The 17,946-nt window shown below is 36.6% G+C and overlaps 1 protein-coding gene across 1 annotated transcript in view; it reads left to right on the forward strand.

Moving 5' to 3' along the window:
- Positions 1 to 17,946, forward strand: part of TENM3 (teneurin transmembrane protein 3) — a 407,391-nt gene that overhangs the window by 303,136 nt on the left and 86,309 nt on the right. Inside the window, exons 10-11 of the mRNA XM_041479936.1 lie at positions 9,189 to 9,311; positions 13,057 to 13,271. Coding sequence (XP_041335870.1) covers positions 9,189 to 9,311; positions 13,057 to 13,271 — 338 coding nt within the window. The remainder of the gene's footprint in view (positions 1 to 9,188; positions 9,312 to 13,056; positions 13,272 to 17,946) is intronic.

Consider the following 17,946-nt stretch of genomic DNA (forward strand, 5'->3'; position numbering starts at 1 on the left):
ACAGTATTTTTCCTGTACCTACAGTATAACTTTGCTCTCAGGAATAGTTTCATAAAAAACACATTTCAGCTTAGTGGAGGAACATGGTGTGTTATTCCAATGCACATAAAACATATTAATGACAATACAATAAAGGATGCCCTATTTAATAGCCAATCCCTAGAGTGGTGGTGGCGTTTCAATAAGAGGATGATTGCAGTCACTGAGCTGTTGTAAACGCTGGGGTTTTGAACCAAAGGTTTGAATGAGATTATTTGCTTATGCAGATAGCTAATGGCTTACAAGTTTACACTGGAGGTAAGGTAGAGTTGTTCCCCTTGAAGGTGGACTAAGCATGTCCGTGCTGTGTTTTAATATGGATTGAAGAGGAAATTCTGTGGGCTTGCAAGGTGATCTGCATGTAGTGGTTGGCTTATGCATCTACATAATTGTGCCGTCTGGGTAGATGAGTGATAATTACCATGGAGAGGTCTAAATCACCATGAAGAAGTTTTGTAAAGAGGTTATAGGTTGTTTTCTTTTGGCCTCAATCATGTACCTTTGATCTACAAGTGGACTGCTGTAATTGTGATATCACGAAGCCTGAAAAACAGCAAAGGATTAGAAAACCTATATATTGACTTGCACGTTCAATCAACTTGCATATGATCTCAGCAGGAAATTCAAAACAAAAGCTAATTTATGGAAAAATATGGAGTTCTAATCACAGTTTAGCTCCATGGGGTTCCAAATAACATACTACAATCTCTACATGCAGATGCTTTCATCTTACATTTCAGATTTGGTGACATTCCAGAAGTTCTTATCAAGCCTTATTATCATCTTTTATTAAATCTTATTACATTTATCCTTATTGCATGTTTGCTGTAATATTCTATCATTCTTAATATGGAATAAAAAAAGCTTTGATCTTTTTTAGCCAGTCATGAGATGGAAATATGCAACACAAGTGTTTCACTATACAGTATAATCTCCCAGCTCGGTGTGTCCTTTGAACATTGCTTTAATTGGCCCCTGTTTCTTTTTCCTTTGGTTCGTAAATCTTTTCATCAGACTGCATTTCTCTGTGCCATCAACATGCAAATAGGCTATGCATGATCATATAGTGCCACTTAATTATATCCCTCAAGAGGTTTGTGATGGTTTTGTTGGATTTGGGTTTGGGGTGGTTGGTTTCTCTGTAATAAATAAGGCTTTTGAACTGTAAGAATGGTTGGATCACTTCATCAATGCTCTTACCTAAGAAAGGTGTTTCCAATTATTTTTCCATTAATTTGGTGCTTCCATTAATTTTGAGACATTACATTGTCATTGCTCTTCTTAACACTGTGGGGGTGTGATCTAAAGGACAAAGCAAGACTTCTGTTGGAGTTGTGAAAAAAAACTAAAATAGGTAAAAAAAAACCCCATAACATGAGATTCAGCTTTTTTCTAGAAAGCCAGTTCAAGGAAGAAAAGGAAAGAGTTATAGAATGAGAAGCAATAAAATAAAGAAATCCCTGAAGGAATGCAGAAAAGTTATTAGCCTGTGGTCTTAACCTGGTCTTGACATGTGTAAATCAGGGAAATTTTCTTCTCCCCCATAATATTTAAACACATTGATTTATGACTATTAGATAGAAACCCAAAATTTACAGAATTTGTATGAACAAAGCGCAACCCTTGCTTCAAAAGAGTCTGTAATTCAATATGCACTTCCCATAATTTCTGTACTTGTAATGATTTTTCATAATTTTTTTAGACTGAACAGCATTAGCTGGGGGGGGAGGGCGGGGTGGAGAAAATAAAAAATAAAAGTTATGTTGAGGCAAAAGCCCAGGATAATACTAATGACTATTTTGGTATAGTAGGTATAGTGGAGACTATTACCAAATGGAGTTGGTTTGCTGTTCATCACAATAAATGGGCAAATCTGAAACCAGACATAATAGATATATTTTATTTAAATAAGAGACTACTGAAAAATTATCTTTGTTTCTGTTTTAAGAAATCTGGGTTCTCCCTTAAGCTTTGAATGTGCCTTGTATAATGCAGTTGACAGAATCAGACCATTGTTACATAAAAGTCCCTGGCTTGACAACTGAAATGAGACATCTAGCCATACAAGTTTTCAGAGAAATAAATGTTCCATCTTGGGGTGAATACAGTAAAAATATTTACACCAAGACTACTACACATCTTTCTTAACAGTTCAAATGCAACAATACTTTAAAGTGCCATGTAATCATCTTTGATTAGCTGTCAAAGAGAGTAAGTTTATCCACAGGAAGTAGCTGATACACTTTTGTTGGTATCTTTTTTTTTCTAGGCAAATTTTTTTATGTTTTGCAGATTCATTGTTAAGAGGTTCCAGGAGAAAATGAGGAATAGACTAGACTGGTTGGATTTTTTTTTGCGATGAAACAGTAAAATCAATGGACCCATTCAACTATTCAGGATAAAAGGGAAAATACCAGTTTTTCAGTTACTATATTGATCGTGATAGGTATTGCTAAGTTTTTCATAGAGCACTCTACTAAAATGTTTTACATTCAGTGTATATGTTCAGCTACTTTCATATGATGCTGCTGGTGAGTAATCTTTTGAAGCTGCTCAAAAGCATGTACTTTAAAGTTATTTTAAATTTAGAAATAACAGGGGTTTTATTGATTTGAGAAAAACAGTAATAATTAAAGAACTTGTCTTTGCAACTTTTAATTCACTTTAAGATTTTAATTAACTATTTTTAATTCACTATTTGATCTGCAGCAACATCCAAGGTATCCTATTATCTTAGAAAAAAGCAAAAGAATGCAAATCACTGACAGTTCATTTGCACATCTTCTGGTCCACTTCAGGTCCTTCAGAATAAAATAGGTTTAGATTCTAATTATGTCTGCAAGAAAAATATATGGAAGATAATTTTAAAAACCACTTCAATGTTCAAATATTTCATTTTAAAATATATTGCCAAGAGGGAGATGAACTAGAAGATAATCCTTCAACAAGATTGAGCAATAATTGCAATTTGCTTAGTTTAAATTATAATATTCTTTGCATTGCTTTAAATATAAATTATGTTCACTTTTCCTTACGTTCAAGCACGCATAAAGATTTTTCAATTAATTCTAAGGAAGCAATTTTTAAAATCATGGTTTCAAAATATCAGCACCCAGATATATGTAGCAGTGGCAGTCCTGGAACACGAGTTCAATTACTTAGCAAGGAGCTCGTCTTCAAGCACAGCTTCATGAATAGTAAGACTTGATTACCATACCTTGTAAAACACATGGGAGAAGGGAAGGAGAGTCACCAATATCATGCAATTCCTCTTGCCAACTTCCCCTACGGTGTTGAGTTCTTTATGTTCATAGAACATATGCCATAGGCCTTGTCTCCAGAGGTTTTGGGGAGATGCTTGCTCTTTAGAGACAGACAGTGTTTTTTCTTTCTGCTGTCTAGTGTTAATTTTTCATCTGTCACTGTTCTAAGAAAAGCTGGAGGAGCAGTGGAAGTCCATTTCCCAATTTAGGCAACTCTCTTTCTTCTTTCTACATAAAAGAATCCTCTTACCTCTGAATTCTTGTTCTTCTGAAACGCCCTGTGTCACCTTTACAATTCTTTCCTGCAAAAAACAAATTGCCATATTCAGAATGGAAGGTCTTGAATTGCTGGCACTTCTGACTGGTACTTCAGAGTACTTCTTCCATTACAGTACTACTTCCATTACTGCAGGACTGCCTCTGTGAATAAAGCTTCTGCTTGTATGTGTATGGCTTTGTTTGTGCATCCTTATGATCTGCATTTGTGATTTTTTCACCTGCACAGCTCACAGGGTGTTTGCTATGCCCTTTGTATTTCATGTGAGCATATTTGTCACTTACAGTACTTTAGAAAAAGTTGCATTTGATCCTGGTGAGTTATGATAGAGACAACCTTCAATTTTGATGAGAGCAATATATAAGTTTCTCTGGCTTTTACTGTATATTGTTACCCTTTTCTACAAAGAAAAAGAAATTCTGGTAGTCATACCCAGAATTGTGTGTATATTCACATGTGATCTAAACTTTCTGTTTTCTGTTTAAAGTTGCACTGGATACTGGATTATGCTAATACCTGTCAATTGCCTTTATGAACTAGCTGTGCTGTCCTCATAGCATTCAAGTGTCTGAGAAGAGGGAAAAAAATTCAGACAAGTACAGATGATGCTAAATGGTAGAACAGGTACATTAATTGGTGTTCTGTTACAATTCTTTTTTGTGCCTCTCATAATTTTGGCAGAAGAGAACTTTGGGATATTAAGCAAGGCAGCAGATGCAGCAGGTATGCAGTCAAATGCAGCAGGTAGTTGTCAGCCCTCACAGTTCTAGCTCTGCTACTTAGTTACATAAATTATCCATCTTACACCACCTACTAATAAAGGACTGGTTTCTTTTTGGATGGAAGAAAGTCTTGGAGAGTGTTTTGAAGTGATTGTACAGTGTATTTCTCAAGAACGAGTTTCTTGTAAAGGCCATGCTTAAAGCACTGAATTACTAGCTTGAGAAAGGAGCATGCACAACAAATGGGCAACTTCTTCCTGAAGATTATTGCAAAATGTTTTACACAGTGTAAACTAGTGATGGGTTTTTCCAAGTGTTTGCTGTGAAATGTTTTCTTAGTTGCTATTTTAATTATTGAGCGGACCTGGAAGGTTTTGTAGACTGATTACAAACCAAAAGAACTAGGCTCCTGTGATCGCAAGATTAACCAAGCTTGAAAAAGCAGTTTTAAGATGGTTCAGAAACTCTTCAGTGAACTGTGTGGTGACAGATGGCAAGATTACCCAATTGTCTGCAACAAATTATAACATTTTTGTGTTAGCATTAAGGCTGCTGTTGGTACAAATGCATTCCTTTAATTTGAGCTCTGAATATTTGAATATTCTACTCCATTGGCAAGGCCAGGGGAAAAGAGGAGGGTAAGAGCCCAACTGTGAATTTGGTTACTGCTTTTGTGTTTGGAATTTGTTCTGATGAATTTAGTCATGTTCACCAGCACCACACATACACACAAACACTGGTATTGTGTTTATGCCAAGAGCTGCTGAGATCTGAGAGTTTTCTCATCTCTGAGTCTCTTCTTTCCGCTCTGCTAGAGGGAATGCACTCCTCGCCAGTTAGACTATCACCACACTCTAAAGGCTGGCCATGCAGATAATTTGTCCAGTAGCAGTACAAATGTCGCCTTAAACGACTCAGTCTAAAGGTAAATGCTAGCAGAGCTTCAGCAAATTAAGAATTCTTGGTAGCTAGAGATTACTTTGCAGATCAGATGTAGGGACTGAAACAGCAGAATAGATAGAAGATCCTAGAATCCCAGGTTAAAGATAGTAGGTTTTTTCATGAAATTAAGTTAAAATTAATAAAATTAATTAAGTTGGGTTTTTTTTGAATTTACAAAAATGTAGCTATTTAATCATAGGTTGAATAGTTAAAGATAGAAAATACCTTTAAAATCATCAAGTCAAATCATCAACCTAGCACCACCACCATGTTCACCATTAAACCATGGGCTGAAGAGCCATATCCACAGGTTTTTTTGGGATAGTGATATCCTTCCAGGGATGGTGACTTCACCACTTCCCTGAGCATGTTCCAATGTTTTACAATCCTTGCCATGAAAACGTTTTCTCTTAATACCTAATCTAAACCTCCCCTGGCATAATTTGAGGCCATTTCCTCTTGGCCTGTTACTTGTTACGTGGGAGAAGAGATTGACACTCACCTCACTACAACCTGCTTTCAGGTAGTTGGAGGGGTTGTGAGGGTCTCCCTGAACCTCATTTCTCTGGGCTAAGCAACCCCAGCTTCATCAGCTGCTCCTCATAAAACTTGTGCTCCAGACCCTTTACCAGCTTCATCACCCTTCCCTGGATGTGCTTCATTACCTTAATGTCTTTCCTGTAGTGAAAAGAGCTGGACACAGCACCTGATGTGTGGCCTCACCAGTGCCAATTATCCAGGGCAATCCCAGCCCTGGTTCTGCTGGCCACACAATTTCTAATACAGGCCAGGATGCCATTGGCTTTCTTGGCCGCCTGGCCACTGCTGGATCAACCTGCTGTTCAGCTGCTGTCAACCAGCACTTCAAGGTCCTTTTCTGCTGGACATTTTTCCAGCTACTCCTCCCCCAGCCTGTACCACTACATGGGGCTGTTGTGACAAAAGTGCAGGACTCAGCACTTGGTCTTCTTGAACTTCCTACAACTGGCTTTGTCCCACTGATCCAGCCTATCTAGATCCCTCTGCAGACCGTTCTTACTAAATCAAACATGCACACCTCTGCAGTCTGATTGCATCCTTCTCCCTTTGGAAATTCAGAACTAGTCCATACCATTTGACTTGAGAGTCCCAGCCATCCCACTGAGGTATACCAGTCCCAGGTGCTGCTAAACAGATTCATAATAGCATCAAAATTTTTTATCAGATGCCTCAATGTTCTTATAAAACTGATAAGGATGTAAAGTTTGCTTGTATATTGATGGCCAGCTGTGAGAAGACAAATTTTAGTTGGCACAATAGCGCCTGAGTTTGTCTTTGTCAGTCGATTTAACCATATTCCTAAAGTTCATCATCTCTAAAGAAATTCTGCCTTGCAATTTGATACTTTTGCAATAAGCCTGTTTCTTTCATGTTTGTTGTAAAAGGAGAATTCCCTAAATTCCATAGCACTAACTCAGAGAGATTGTGTAGTTGAATTATTTAGTGTATTAGTACACACTCTAAGTTGTGTCACTGGAATTGTCTAGCAACAGTTTTTGTCTCCTTAAAAAATATTCCTACATTCCCAATCTGTGAAACAGCTGCATTTATCCATCTGTTCATTTTCATTAAACATTGTGTATTGAACTTGTTTCTAGTTCATTGTCAAAGCTGAGAGAGGAATAGTATATTTGAGGGCTACAGCTAGCACTCCCAGTCTTTGACAGTAAAATACAGTGGGACTCACATCAGTACAAAGAAAAGGTAGTTGTCACTTACATTGTAGAATTGTAGTTATATTGATGAAGTCAATATTGATCCCACAGTTCTTGCCTTTAAAGGCTTCAAATTCCAGCTGTTTTGAATTACAAGGGAATGGCTAGAAGGTCATGTTGGAGCTTCCCCTTCTGATCTCCCAGTGCATGAAGAGGCACAGGGCATGTACATAGCACCAGCAGATGTTAATGATGTTCTAAGCTTCTGTGTTTCTAGAGTTACAAAATGAATGTCACTTTCTTTTTTTTTTTTTTCTTCCCTCCGGAAGAGCTAATAAAAGGTATAAGAAGACAGCAAAATTAAGAGAGGTGATTTAGATCTCTGGATTTGAAAACAAGGAATGTACCGGGTTTAAATCATGAAATATTTAGCTACTTGCAGTCTTTCATTGCTGCCAGTGAAATGAACAAGTATAACAAATTGTAGAGTTTGACCCTAGGGATTTTATTGAAATACATTAAAACAGATACATTCATCAGGTGATTAATACATAAATAAGGATTTCAGCTGAGGTAGGGTCAAAATAATGATCGCTAATTCTAGTGATGTGCCAGAGATGGTGGTGGTCAGATTTATGGTTTAACAAGAGTTGAGAGGGGATAAAAGAAAGATGTTTTTAGGGTCAAGGAACATGCTGCATTATCAGGCTTTGACAGGCAATTTAAAGTCTGGGAAAGAAGTGTAATAGTAGAGTCAGAGACTTAGAACAAAGAGAATATGTCATCTGTAGTGAGGATTTCAGTCTTTGAAGTATTCAGTAACAGGTCTTTAGTTGCATTCTGGTTTTTTGTTTTGTTCACATTAAGGGAGAGGCGTTAAGGCAAAGAACGTGGCAGGCAACCTCTTAATTTGGCAGATTTCATTGCTGAGCTAACTAAACTTCCATTTATGCCTGTTCATCTTAAGTAAGGGTTGCTGTGGTCAATACCGAGAGATTTAAAGATCAGAGATGAAACCAAATGGGATGAAGAATTTATTGTCATTTGCATAGAGGGAATTAATAAATTAGTAATGTTGACTACAGTAGTAATCTTACTTCAGACAGAGAGAAGTAACAGAAGCAATAAAGTACAGTGAATTATTTTCCTTATATTTTGCACTAATAGTTAGAATACATGAGTATGGATTTTTTTTTTTTTCCCAGTGTATTTTTATTCCCTAGTAGCACTGAAAGACTGTTTTAACTGCTTTGCAGATAACTGTTGTCATGGAATGAGCAAAACTACGTTAACCCAAGCACAAAGTAGAGTAATTACAATAAAATTAATTTTGGTGGCATTGTAGAGACATTGGAAGAGAAGAAAATAATCCACAGACAGTGTGAAATTGTATGACAGTATCACAGTATAGCACTAAGATAGGGGAGTTTTTTCCTATATTTTTGCTCTAAAAGTTTAGATGCTGGGTTCATGCCTTAATCCCTGGTGGTCAAGGTTCCTGAAATTCCCCGTAACACCATGGAAGGTTGACTCTGTTTCATAATTAACTCAGCTAAACTCTTTAACATGGTATCAACTTTCAAATGAACATGGTTGTGGGGAATTAAGTAATTCTGAAACCTAACTTATGCATTACCATTATCAGAGCAAAGTGCCCCAGTGTTCCTGGCTCTGCTCATGGCCTTGGCCTCATTTTGTAGACTAGTGTGAGGAATGAGCCTGTAATGGGAGGTTGTGCAGCGTGTTGTTGACAGCATGAAGTGCTCATGTCTTAGGTTAGCCCTGCAACATCCCCAGCACCCTCCTTCCTCTCGTCCTGTATTTTTTCTTTTCCCTTTCTGGCTAACCAGGACAGATCCATCTGCTGGGAAAATAATTTATTTTAGTAGGTCATTTAGAAGTTCACTTAAATGATTTGTCTCTTCAGAAGGATCAAAAATGAAAAAAAAGAGAAAAGAACATAATTACTGCCTATCCTTTTGAACATTGATTTGGGACCGGTAAAAGACTCAAAATGAGACTGGTGAGCTTTCTGTCAACTGCGTTCACTGAAAGCACTGTATCATTAAAGGACAGGGGTAGTAATTGCTTTGTGCCGTTGCTGAACTATTAGTCTGCAAATGCTTGTTCATGTAATTTAATTTTTTTAATGTATGTGTTGCTATTCCACTACGAGGCATGGAAAGTCGTTACTTGTGCAATTTGTCATTGTGGTTAAAAGCATCAAATAACCTGTATCCTCTGCCACCAGCAATGCATCTGTTTGGCCTCAACTGGCAGTTGCAGCAGACTGAAAATGATACATTTGAGAATGGAAAAGTGAATTCTGATACTGTGCCAACACATCCTGTAACAGTTCCTGCTGGAGACAGTGGTAAGTGAAATGGGCACCATTTTTTCCCCCCTTCTTTTGGAATATTTCCTTCCTTTGTGTCTTACATCATCAAACTTTGACAGTTTTCCTCCAAGATGCTATATTTAAAGCAGGTACAGAGCATTTTAAGTAATAGTAATTTTAAACAGATAAACAGGAACAAACAGTTTCTCCTGCCTAGCATGTGAAGGGGCCTTTAGATCCTGAGCAGGAATGCTGATCTTACTAGGAAAGCTGACTGTCAACCAAAATTCCTCACAGGAATTTACATGTGATATTTGATGAGGATAGGAAAGCTCTCATCATATCCAGAGAAGCAGAACCTCTGTTTACTCTAAAATACATGACAATACTTTTTTATTGTTGCTGTGGAGTCCCCAGAGATAGCAGGAGGGTGCTGAGGCTGGCTCTGACCATCCTGCCTTAGGGACCTCGTGTTGAGCAAGTGGCCACAACAAATCCAGGGGCCCTGGCTGGTGTCAGGACATACTGTTTCATAAGGGACACCTGATAGCAAGAGTCAATCTTTGGGGCTTTCAACAAGCTCTCAATAGTTTTGGACAAAAGATTACATGTGTATGTTCCATCGTAATCACTTTTTCTGAAGTTTTTGCTCCAGAGGAGGCATTTCAGGAATAATTTGCATATTTTTGAAGCTTCTCTCTTAGCTTCTCTCTTAGAAGGCAACTCATGATCAAGGAGCTTTGTGTGGCATGATGACCTCACTGTGGAATATCTTGGGTTTTTCTCTACAGAGGTTGATGTTTTCTTCTCTTTTATTTTTTTTAAATTTCTCTCTGAAATTTAATAGGTCAGGTATAATATGTACATTTGTTTTCTCAAAGTCTCTGGCATATAATGTTGAGTCTGAATCATCCAACCAATATATAAAGCAAGGAAAAAAACTTTCTTAATTTTGTTGTAAGAGCTTTTAAAATACAAACCACATAAAGGGATTATTTTTTATCGACCTTTTTCCATGTTGCCCTTTAAGATTCTCCAAACATTTAAGAGCTTGTGCACTTTTGGCTAACAGAGGCTTCAAAATCAATAGGTTTTGAATAGAAACCTTGATTTAAATGGTTGATGAATGCAGTGTGTGCTTCATTACACAAAAATCCATTTTCCCATTCACAAGGTATATCTGACCTCCTTACCACTGAGAAGGAGGAAGCCTCTGCCAGCAATTGACATCTTGAAAATTTTTCAAGTTATCACAGCTCCAAGTCATAGAAAAGTTATAGCTCAGTTCCCTCCTTTTGTCATTTTTGTAAGCCTGTGAAACTTCTCCAGTAGGACATTTTCTTCTCATTTCCTTTACCTTCCTGCCTTTTTCTTGTACTCAGATAATCATTATCACTTCCTGTTTTCTTCTTACTTGTTTTGAATTAAGAGCAAAAAGGCTACTTTGTGGTTATGAATATTGATGCTGCAGTGACAGCTTTTCATCTCATTGTCTTCTGTATTCAATAGCCAGTATATTTTATTTTATAAAATACACTGATGTTTTTGTCAATATTTTATAAACACTTACTGGGGTTTTTCCCTTGATAATTTTTTAATTTTTTTTAACAAACGAAAACCTGTTATACACTGCCTCAAAAATAAAAGAAAATAATAAGGATATCAAATACATTTTTCCTTCCTTATGTCCCTAAATACAGTTCAAGAGATCAGGGTTCATTCCACCTACTTAAAATGCTGTCCTCTGCAGAATATAGTACATGGTCATTTATCAGCATGCATCAATACTGAACAACAGCCAGAGCAGAGAGTACACATTTTAAACCACAAAAGAGGCCCCAGTTAGGCAGAAGGGAAAGTGTGATGACTAGATGTGAAATGTGAGGAGCAAGGCCCCTGTGCTATCACACTGGTTACTGAAGACTGTAAGGAAGAATCAATGAAGCCTCTATTCAGATATTTTGACAGCTGAACAACTTTCAATACCACTCTTCTCTAGTCCCCTGGTAATGTCCTGATCCTCTGATTCGGATTTGAGAAATTTCAACCACCCTAATAGTAAATGTGTGTGAACATGAAATTTCATATTTTGGTTTAAAGCTGCGTATAAGAACTGTTACTGTTTAGAAAATGGAAAGGAAATGATGACAATATGAAGATCTTTCTTAGGCTCATTGAGATACAACAGAGATCAAAAATTAATTAACGCCCTAACCTTAGGGTGACAAACAGCTGCTGACAGCTTGGAGAGAGGTGTTGGGGTGCTAAAGGGGCACGTGGCTACAAAGTACAACCATCTTTTGTTTCAATGAAGAACGTAGGAGTGTATTACCTGCTGGGCGTTGAACCCCAGAAACAGGCATTCCTGGGAAGTTGGTTAATGTATTTGATAAAACAGCACTTACTCAAGCTGTCTAGCTCATCTCTTCAGTAGTACAAGGCAGTTATTTTTCATTTGAACTGTACAAATAGGGGAAGTTGCAGATCAATACAGCAAACAAGTGTTTATTGTTTAATGATTACCCATCATCAGTGTGTGAATTGTTCAACACAGTATGCTTAAATTTGAAGAAAGAAGTAAGAAACAAATGCTTAAATAAACTGAAATACTGAATACAGATCCATCTTCTAGAATAACACCCGAATATTATGAAAGGTTAAGTCCAAATTCAGAAAAACATTAGACTCATCTTGAAAAGTGTTTAAAAACTGGTGTCTTTAAGATCAGATATTTCACTGTCTCTTCTCATCAGCATTCTGATCAATGTGATAATCCTGTGAGACATTTTCAGCGACTGCAGAGCCGTTGTGACACAGCTCTGATGATGATACAAGTTCCCACTCAAGGCCTCTCAGCAGTGCTTCTGTACCTGTTTAATTCAACAGCAGTCTCAGTTCATCTTGGATGCGCAATAAGTGGCGAGGATCAATCTGTGACCTCACCTGGCATTTCAGATTTTAATCTAGTTTTTTTGCAGTCTAAATGTTTGCAAAAAGGTTGTGTCAGTTTCCTCCATGAAATGATGAATAATGTAGAATTTGAACGTAAAAGGCAAGGCTGAATTGTCAATTCTTCAGAACACTTGTATGCAAACAAGTGAGCATCACATGAACATGCTTATCACATTTAGATGGATTTAGTTCAATCTTTATAATAGACTAGCTGATGAAAAGAATATGAATTGGTAAAAACACAGCAAACTCCAAGACTATAGTGACAGTTCCATTTTTCTTTGTATTGTTTCACTCAAGCCTCACCTTTATGTGCCAGCTGCTTAAATACAGCATTGCTTGCTTATACAAAACCAAAAATAGGTAACCAGAGCTGTAGCATTTGTTAGGATTGAATAAATGCTCTGATATTTAATATAGAAATTATTATATTAGTTCTCTTGACTACTTGTGTTTATGTATCTATTCTTAAAATCTGTATGCTGCATTTTGCTTTTCCTTTTTTTTTTTCTTTTTAATGTGAGACTTTATTCTGAGAAACCCCAGTTAAAATGCTGGTGAAGAAAAAAATATAGTTTCATGTAGATTCTAAACCATTTCCATAATGCTCCTCCTTAGGGATGCTACAACATTTTTAGTATGTAGGTATTTGTGGTATCTTCGCCTTTTTATTTCCAAATGATTGAATTCCTGGGATCTTCTATTCAAAAACGTTGTCAGATAACATTTTTCTGCGGTAATTCTAAATATTTGAAGATATATATGAAGGACAATTGAAAGCCAGAAAGGAACACTAATTTTTGATCTCCTTATTATTCTAAACCATCAGGAAAATTAGGAGGATTTGCACAAGAAAACAACACTATAGATTCTGGAGAACTTGATATAGGCCGAAGAGCGATACAAGAAGTGCCCCCTGGGATTTTTTGGAGATCACAACTCTTCATTGATCAGCCACAATTTCTAAAATTCAATATATCCCTTCAGAAAGATGCATTGATTGGAGTATATGGTCGAAAAGGCTTACCACCTTCACACACTCAGGTGAGAGCTGCTTGTGTTAAAAGTAGCACATTATTGAAAACCATGATCTTGTACCTTTTGTATCTTTTTTCTCTCTCAGGATTACATTATTTTCCATTTTGCTGATTTTTATTTTTACTGTTTATACTTTATTGATCTCATGTGATGACCAGAACTTTGGTAATACTCTGTGTTGGGATCTAGAATGGGGTGTGTGGTATTCTTATTTATGAGCTATTCTATTGCCTAATCAGCGATTCTTCCGATATGGAGTTGTTTCATGCAGAATTTATAGGTACTTTTTTTATTCTTTGCTATATTCACATATCTTTAAAAACCTAAGCAAACTAATATAGAATCTCATGGCCACGCATCAGGTGTGGTTGATAGTTCCTGCAAACAGCGCATTAACCAAATTTCCAAACAAGAAGACAAGCAAATACTACAGTATTTACAGCTTGGTGTCTCACTAAATAAAAACATAGAAGAAAAATATATAATATGTATCTACAAAGATACAGTGAATTGGTGTTATAAAAGTGTCAGTCTTCACTGGGCATCTAATGTCTTGAAACTTTGTTATTAAATGTGCCAGAGGGTTTATTCTGTTCCACCCCTCAGAAGATTTCTAATGACACCTTGTATTGTATATGGTCACACTTCTTAGTAAGAAAAAAGCACTTTTTATCCATAGTGATAGAACAGTTAAAGTATAAAAAAATGAACAGTCTTCTGGATTGGCAGGAGAAACAGAGAATCAGTGCTTCAGATGGTATTTTAGCATTAATTGTATTCATATTATTTTAAAGATTTAAGACCCTCCAAGATTAGATTTCTTCCAATGCAGAATTTGTCCAGCTGCTGGCTCAGATCCATTTTTCCATCTGAATAGGTATTTCAGCTCATTTTCTTCTACCCCATTTGGAGAAACATCTTAGTGACTTTTATTTTGAGTGTATGGGTTTGCCGTGGACACAAATCTAAGTATAACAACCAAATTGTATAATTGTATCAAACCTTGACTGATTATATCTGATACACAGTTGTAGCAGCAAATCCATAGGTTTAAAATTCATACATTTTAATCCAGTCCCATTTTTAAAATTTTTTTATTTTCATGCTACTGCACTATTTAAATTTCTCAGTTTTTTTTTTTTTTTTTTTTTTTTATTCAGGTATAACTTTTAAAATATGTGCAATATAGAAATATATTACTAATATATTAATAATGATTACACCTACTTAACAGACAAAAACCAGAGAGGAAGGGTCAGCAAAGCAGGTAAAGTCATGGAGTGTTACATTAACTTTATTTTGTAGTTTAGTTTCCATTAAAGTATAAACATTTTACTGAATGCAGAAAGCACACTCCTGTTTACTTAAAAATTTGATCTTTATAATAATGATTAAATGGATTTTCTTCAGACCTTCACGTATGAACACCCACCCTCAGGCTGACAACAACCACATGAAATTCCAGCGTAAAGGAAATGGATTCAAAAAGTTATCAGCCATTTGAAATAGGGGTTTGGAATACAAATGCCATCTCAATGGTAACAGTAACAGGAGTTAGGGGAATACCTGTGTGGCAAAAGTGAATAAAACCGAAGAAGCTGATCTAGACTATGCATTTATATGAGAAGTTATGCAAGTAAGTACGACTACTAAAAAAATCATCTTTACTTGATTCCTTATCCTGTCAAAAGATTAAAATAGGAGTGCCCTTTATCCAAAAACACAGAGACTACTAAATCTGTTTCCTGTCCTCTGTGTTACACAGACTCCAAGCTCTTACTAATGTTTAAGTATGATACACAAAGAATCATATGTGTGTCCTGCTTGACATTTTGGATATACTGTTCCCAAGATATAGGTCCCAAGCTCTCTTGTCCTATTTTTGCCTGGTATATAATCAGAGTATTTTTTACAAACTGTTGACTGGCATTTGATACAGTGAAAAATTGGGCATGCTTACTTATGCCTACTAGTGTGCTACTGAACTTATAAGGCTGCTAAAGCTTCTCAAGGGTACAGGTTTATCAGAATGTTGATATGGCCTTGAACCCAATGATGCCCAGTTAAATGTCTGAGATAAAGCATGTACGTAATCTAAAAATGCAGTTTCAGTAAGCGGTTGGGGTTTTATTTGCGACCATGCTCCTTCATGTGGGTAAAAAAATGGAGTAAAATACGTCTTGACCATTTAAGCCTTTCTCCAACAAAGTCCTAACACAGGACTTTGATGAAGACACAGCTCATCCTGGTAAAATACATATTCAACTGAAGTAGCTTATGTAAACAAAATAAGGTACTTTGGCAAAAAGACATCTGATGAAATAGAACACTGAGGGATTACAAGCGTAAGTCCATTTATTTCTTTCTTATTTCCCCTAACTCTTATGGCTTGTACCGACAGAAGTTCCTAACTGCAAGCTGGGCATAGGTAACAGGGACAGACTAACAGCTGATGTTTGGCTTCACTGCATCCTTCCATTCCACTTCCATCCTTTACTTCCATCCTGCCCATTAGACAAGGCAGCTCACTCATGTGACTCCAAGTATCACAAGAACATGGCAGACAAGCACATGAATGTCCATGCTGAGTTTGGTCAAAAGCCCATCTAGCCTCCTGTCTGTGATGGGGGCCATGAGAATACACAGAGAGATCAATAAATCAGCATGATAGTATTGTAGTTACTCTTCCCACAATGTGCTTTTGGCCTCCTGAGTTTTAAGGCCGAAGGACTTCGCTGAGTCAAAGATGCTGTCTTTGATTTTTCTACAAATCTTTGATAGTTTCTTTTTTCCTGTGAATTTGCATAGTCACCTTTGAATCTATGGAAGCTTTTAGCATCTGTGACATTTGCAGCAGGGCTTAACTACGCATTTCACACTGTATTCCTCAGTGTGTTTTGAGACAGTAGCTTTTCTTTGGCACACTGTTGGTAGCATTTTGGAAGAGGCAGAGCAGAATTTCTCATTAATTTCTTCTTCATGCTGCCCTTGATTAATGGATCTCTGGTATTATCAGTGAGTTGTATTTTTTCCAGTTTGTTTTGTCATTCTTTTATGAAAGCTTTTTCAGTCCTTTGGCTATCCTTTTCTGAGAGTTCTCCTGTTTTAATTCAGCCTTTTCAAGGTGTGGAGACCAGAACAGCACAGAACATAAGAAGTGTTTAACTATGATGGTTTCATTCAATGCCTTAATTATGTCTGCTTTCCTTTTTTTTAATTATTGAGCTCTTATTTCCATAATCTGTCTACCATAGCTCAAAGAACTCATTCTATAATGACAAAAGTTGGCTTAGAGCCCATCTTTGGATGTGTAAAGCTAGGGTTGTTTCATGAGGACTTCGAAAAGTAGGATCTCACTCACATCTATCACTTCATGTCTGTGTCTCTTGAATGCTATCTGCCCTTGTCTTCTAGTCACAGAATGACAAGTGCTGATAAGAAAATTTATGGAAATGAGCAACTGCTGCTTGTTTCTCAAACGTCAGTATTTGAATTTTCAGGTCTTACGTTAAATAATAGAGAACTTATTACTTCCTGCACTCTGCCAGTATTTGTAAAGTTGCCTTGTCACCTGTCCTGCAAAATCTTTGCTCATATGCTTGTGATACCCTACATGTTGTAACCATACAGCACAATTTTCTTTAGCTCCCTCCTTACACCTTAGGTATTTCTACCAATGTCTGTCTCCTCTTTGTCACCTTTGACTGTAATGCAGAACTTGCCTTTTACATTTGCCACCTTGTTTTCCACTTCTCTCCTGTACCCATTGCCTGTTTATCCACTTCTTTTTTGTACCCAGTTAAAACCTGACAGCGAGTAAGAGGACACTGTAGTCAATATCTGTCCCTAATTATACAACCTCTGGTGTCAATTATCCTACTATTGCAGGGGACATAATAAAAGTATGATAGAAAATAGGTTTGGGAGAGATTTCAAGAAGTCTTAGTTTACACCCTTGTCTTGTAATAGGATTAATTGTGTATAAACTATTCCTATCAATTGCTTAGAATTCTATTAATTAAACAGTAAGAGAATGCAGAAAATTTAATGCTTGTTCTGTCCCATGATCAAAAATAACAGGAATATAGCATGTAGGAAATGCTTTGATGTATCGTATTCAGGACAGAATTTTTGGTTGCTTTGCTGTATTCTCTTTAGGTATCAAAATTAGTCTCAAGCACAGCTACTATTTGTGTGTCACAGACTGATCTGAGATGCATTGTTCTCTTTCTGGGGAATCATAAATAAATCAACCAGAAATAATTGACGGTGGCTGTCCATTCAAAACCCAATCAATGCAAGCCTGAAACTCTTTGTGACACTTTCTAAAAATGTCAGTTCCATTGCAGTCAGAGAATCAATATGTTTATTTAAAGAGACTTTTAAGAATAAAAAAGATACTTTGGTTTAAAGCAAAACTGTATGGAATGGTAGGGCAAATCATCACATTTAGACTCAATATAAAGGAAATTTATTTATCCTCATAGAAGGAAAATAAAATTGGTATGGTTTTGCTTATGAAGATAATTGTTTTTCCAGTCTGTTTTTGTTGCCATGTCCCAAATATAAAAAAACAGCCTTTAAAAGGGCTAGTTAAGATCAATTTTTTTTTTTAATTTGCTGGGGGACAGAATGAACAGTTATTTTCCTTCTGTATGGCTTTTTAAGTGTAGTGTAAGAT

Source organism: Pyrgilauda ruficollis, unplaced genomic scaffold (genome assembly GCF_017590135.1).
Source record: "Pyrgilauda ruficollis isolate IOZ18807 unplaced genomic scaffold, ASM1759013v1 scaffold5, whole genome shotgun sequence".
In the NCBI taxonomy this organism is placed as follows: Eukaryota; Metazoa; Chordata; class Aves; order Passeriformes; family Passeridae; genus Pyrgilauda; species Pyrgilauda ruficollis.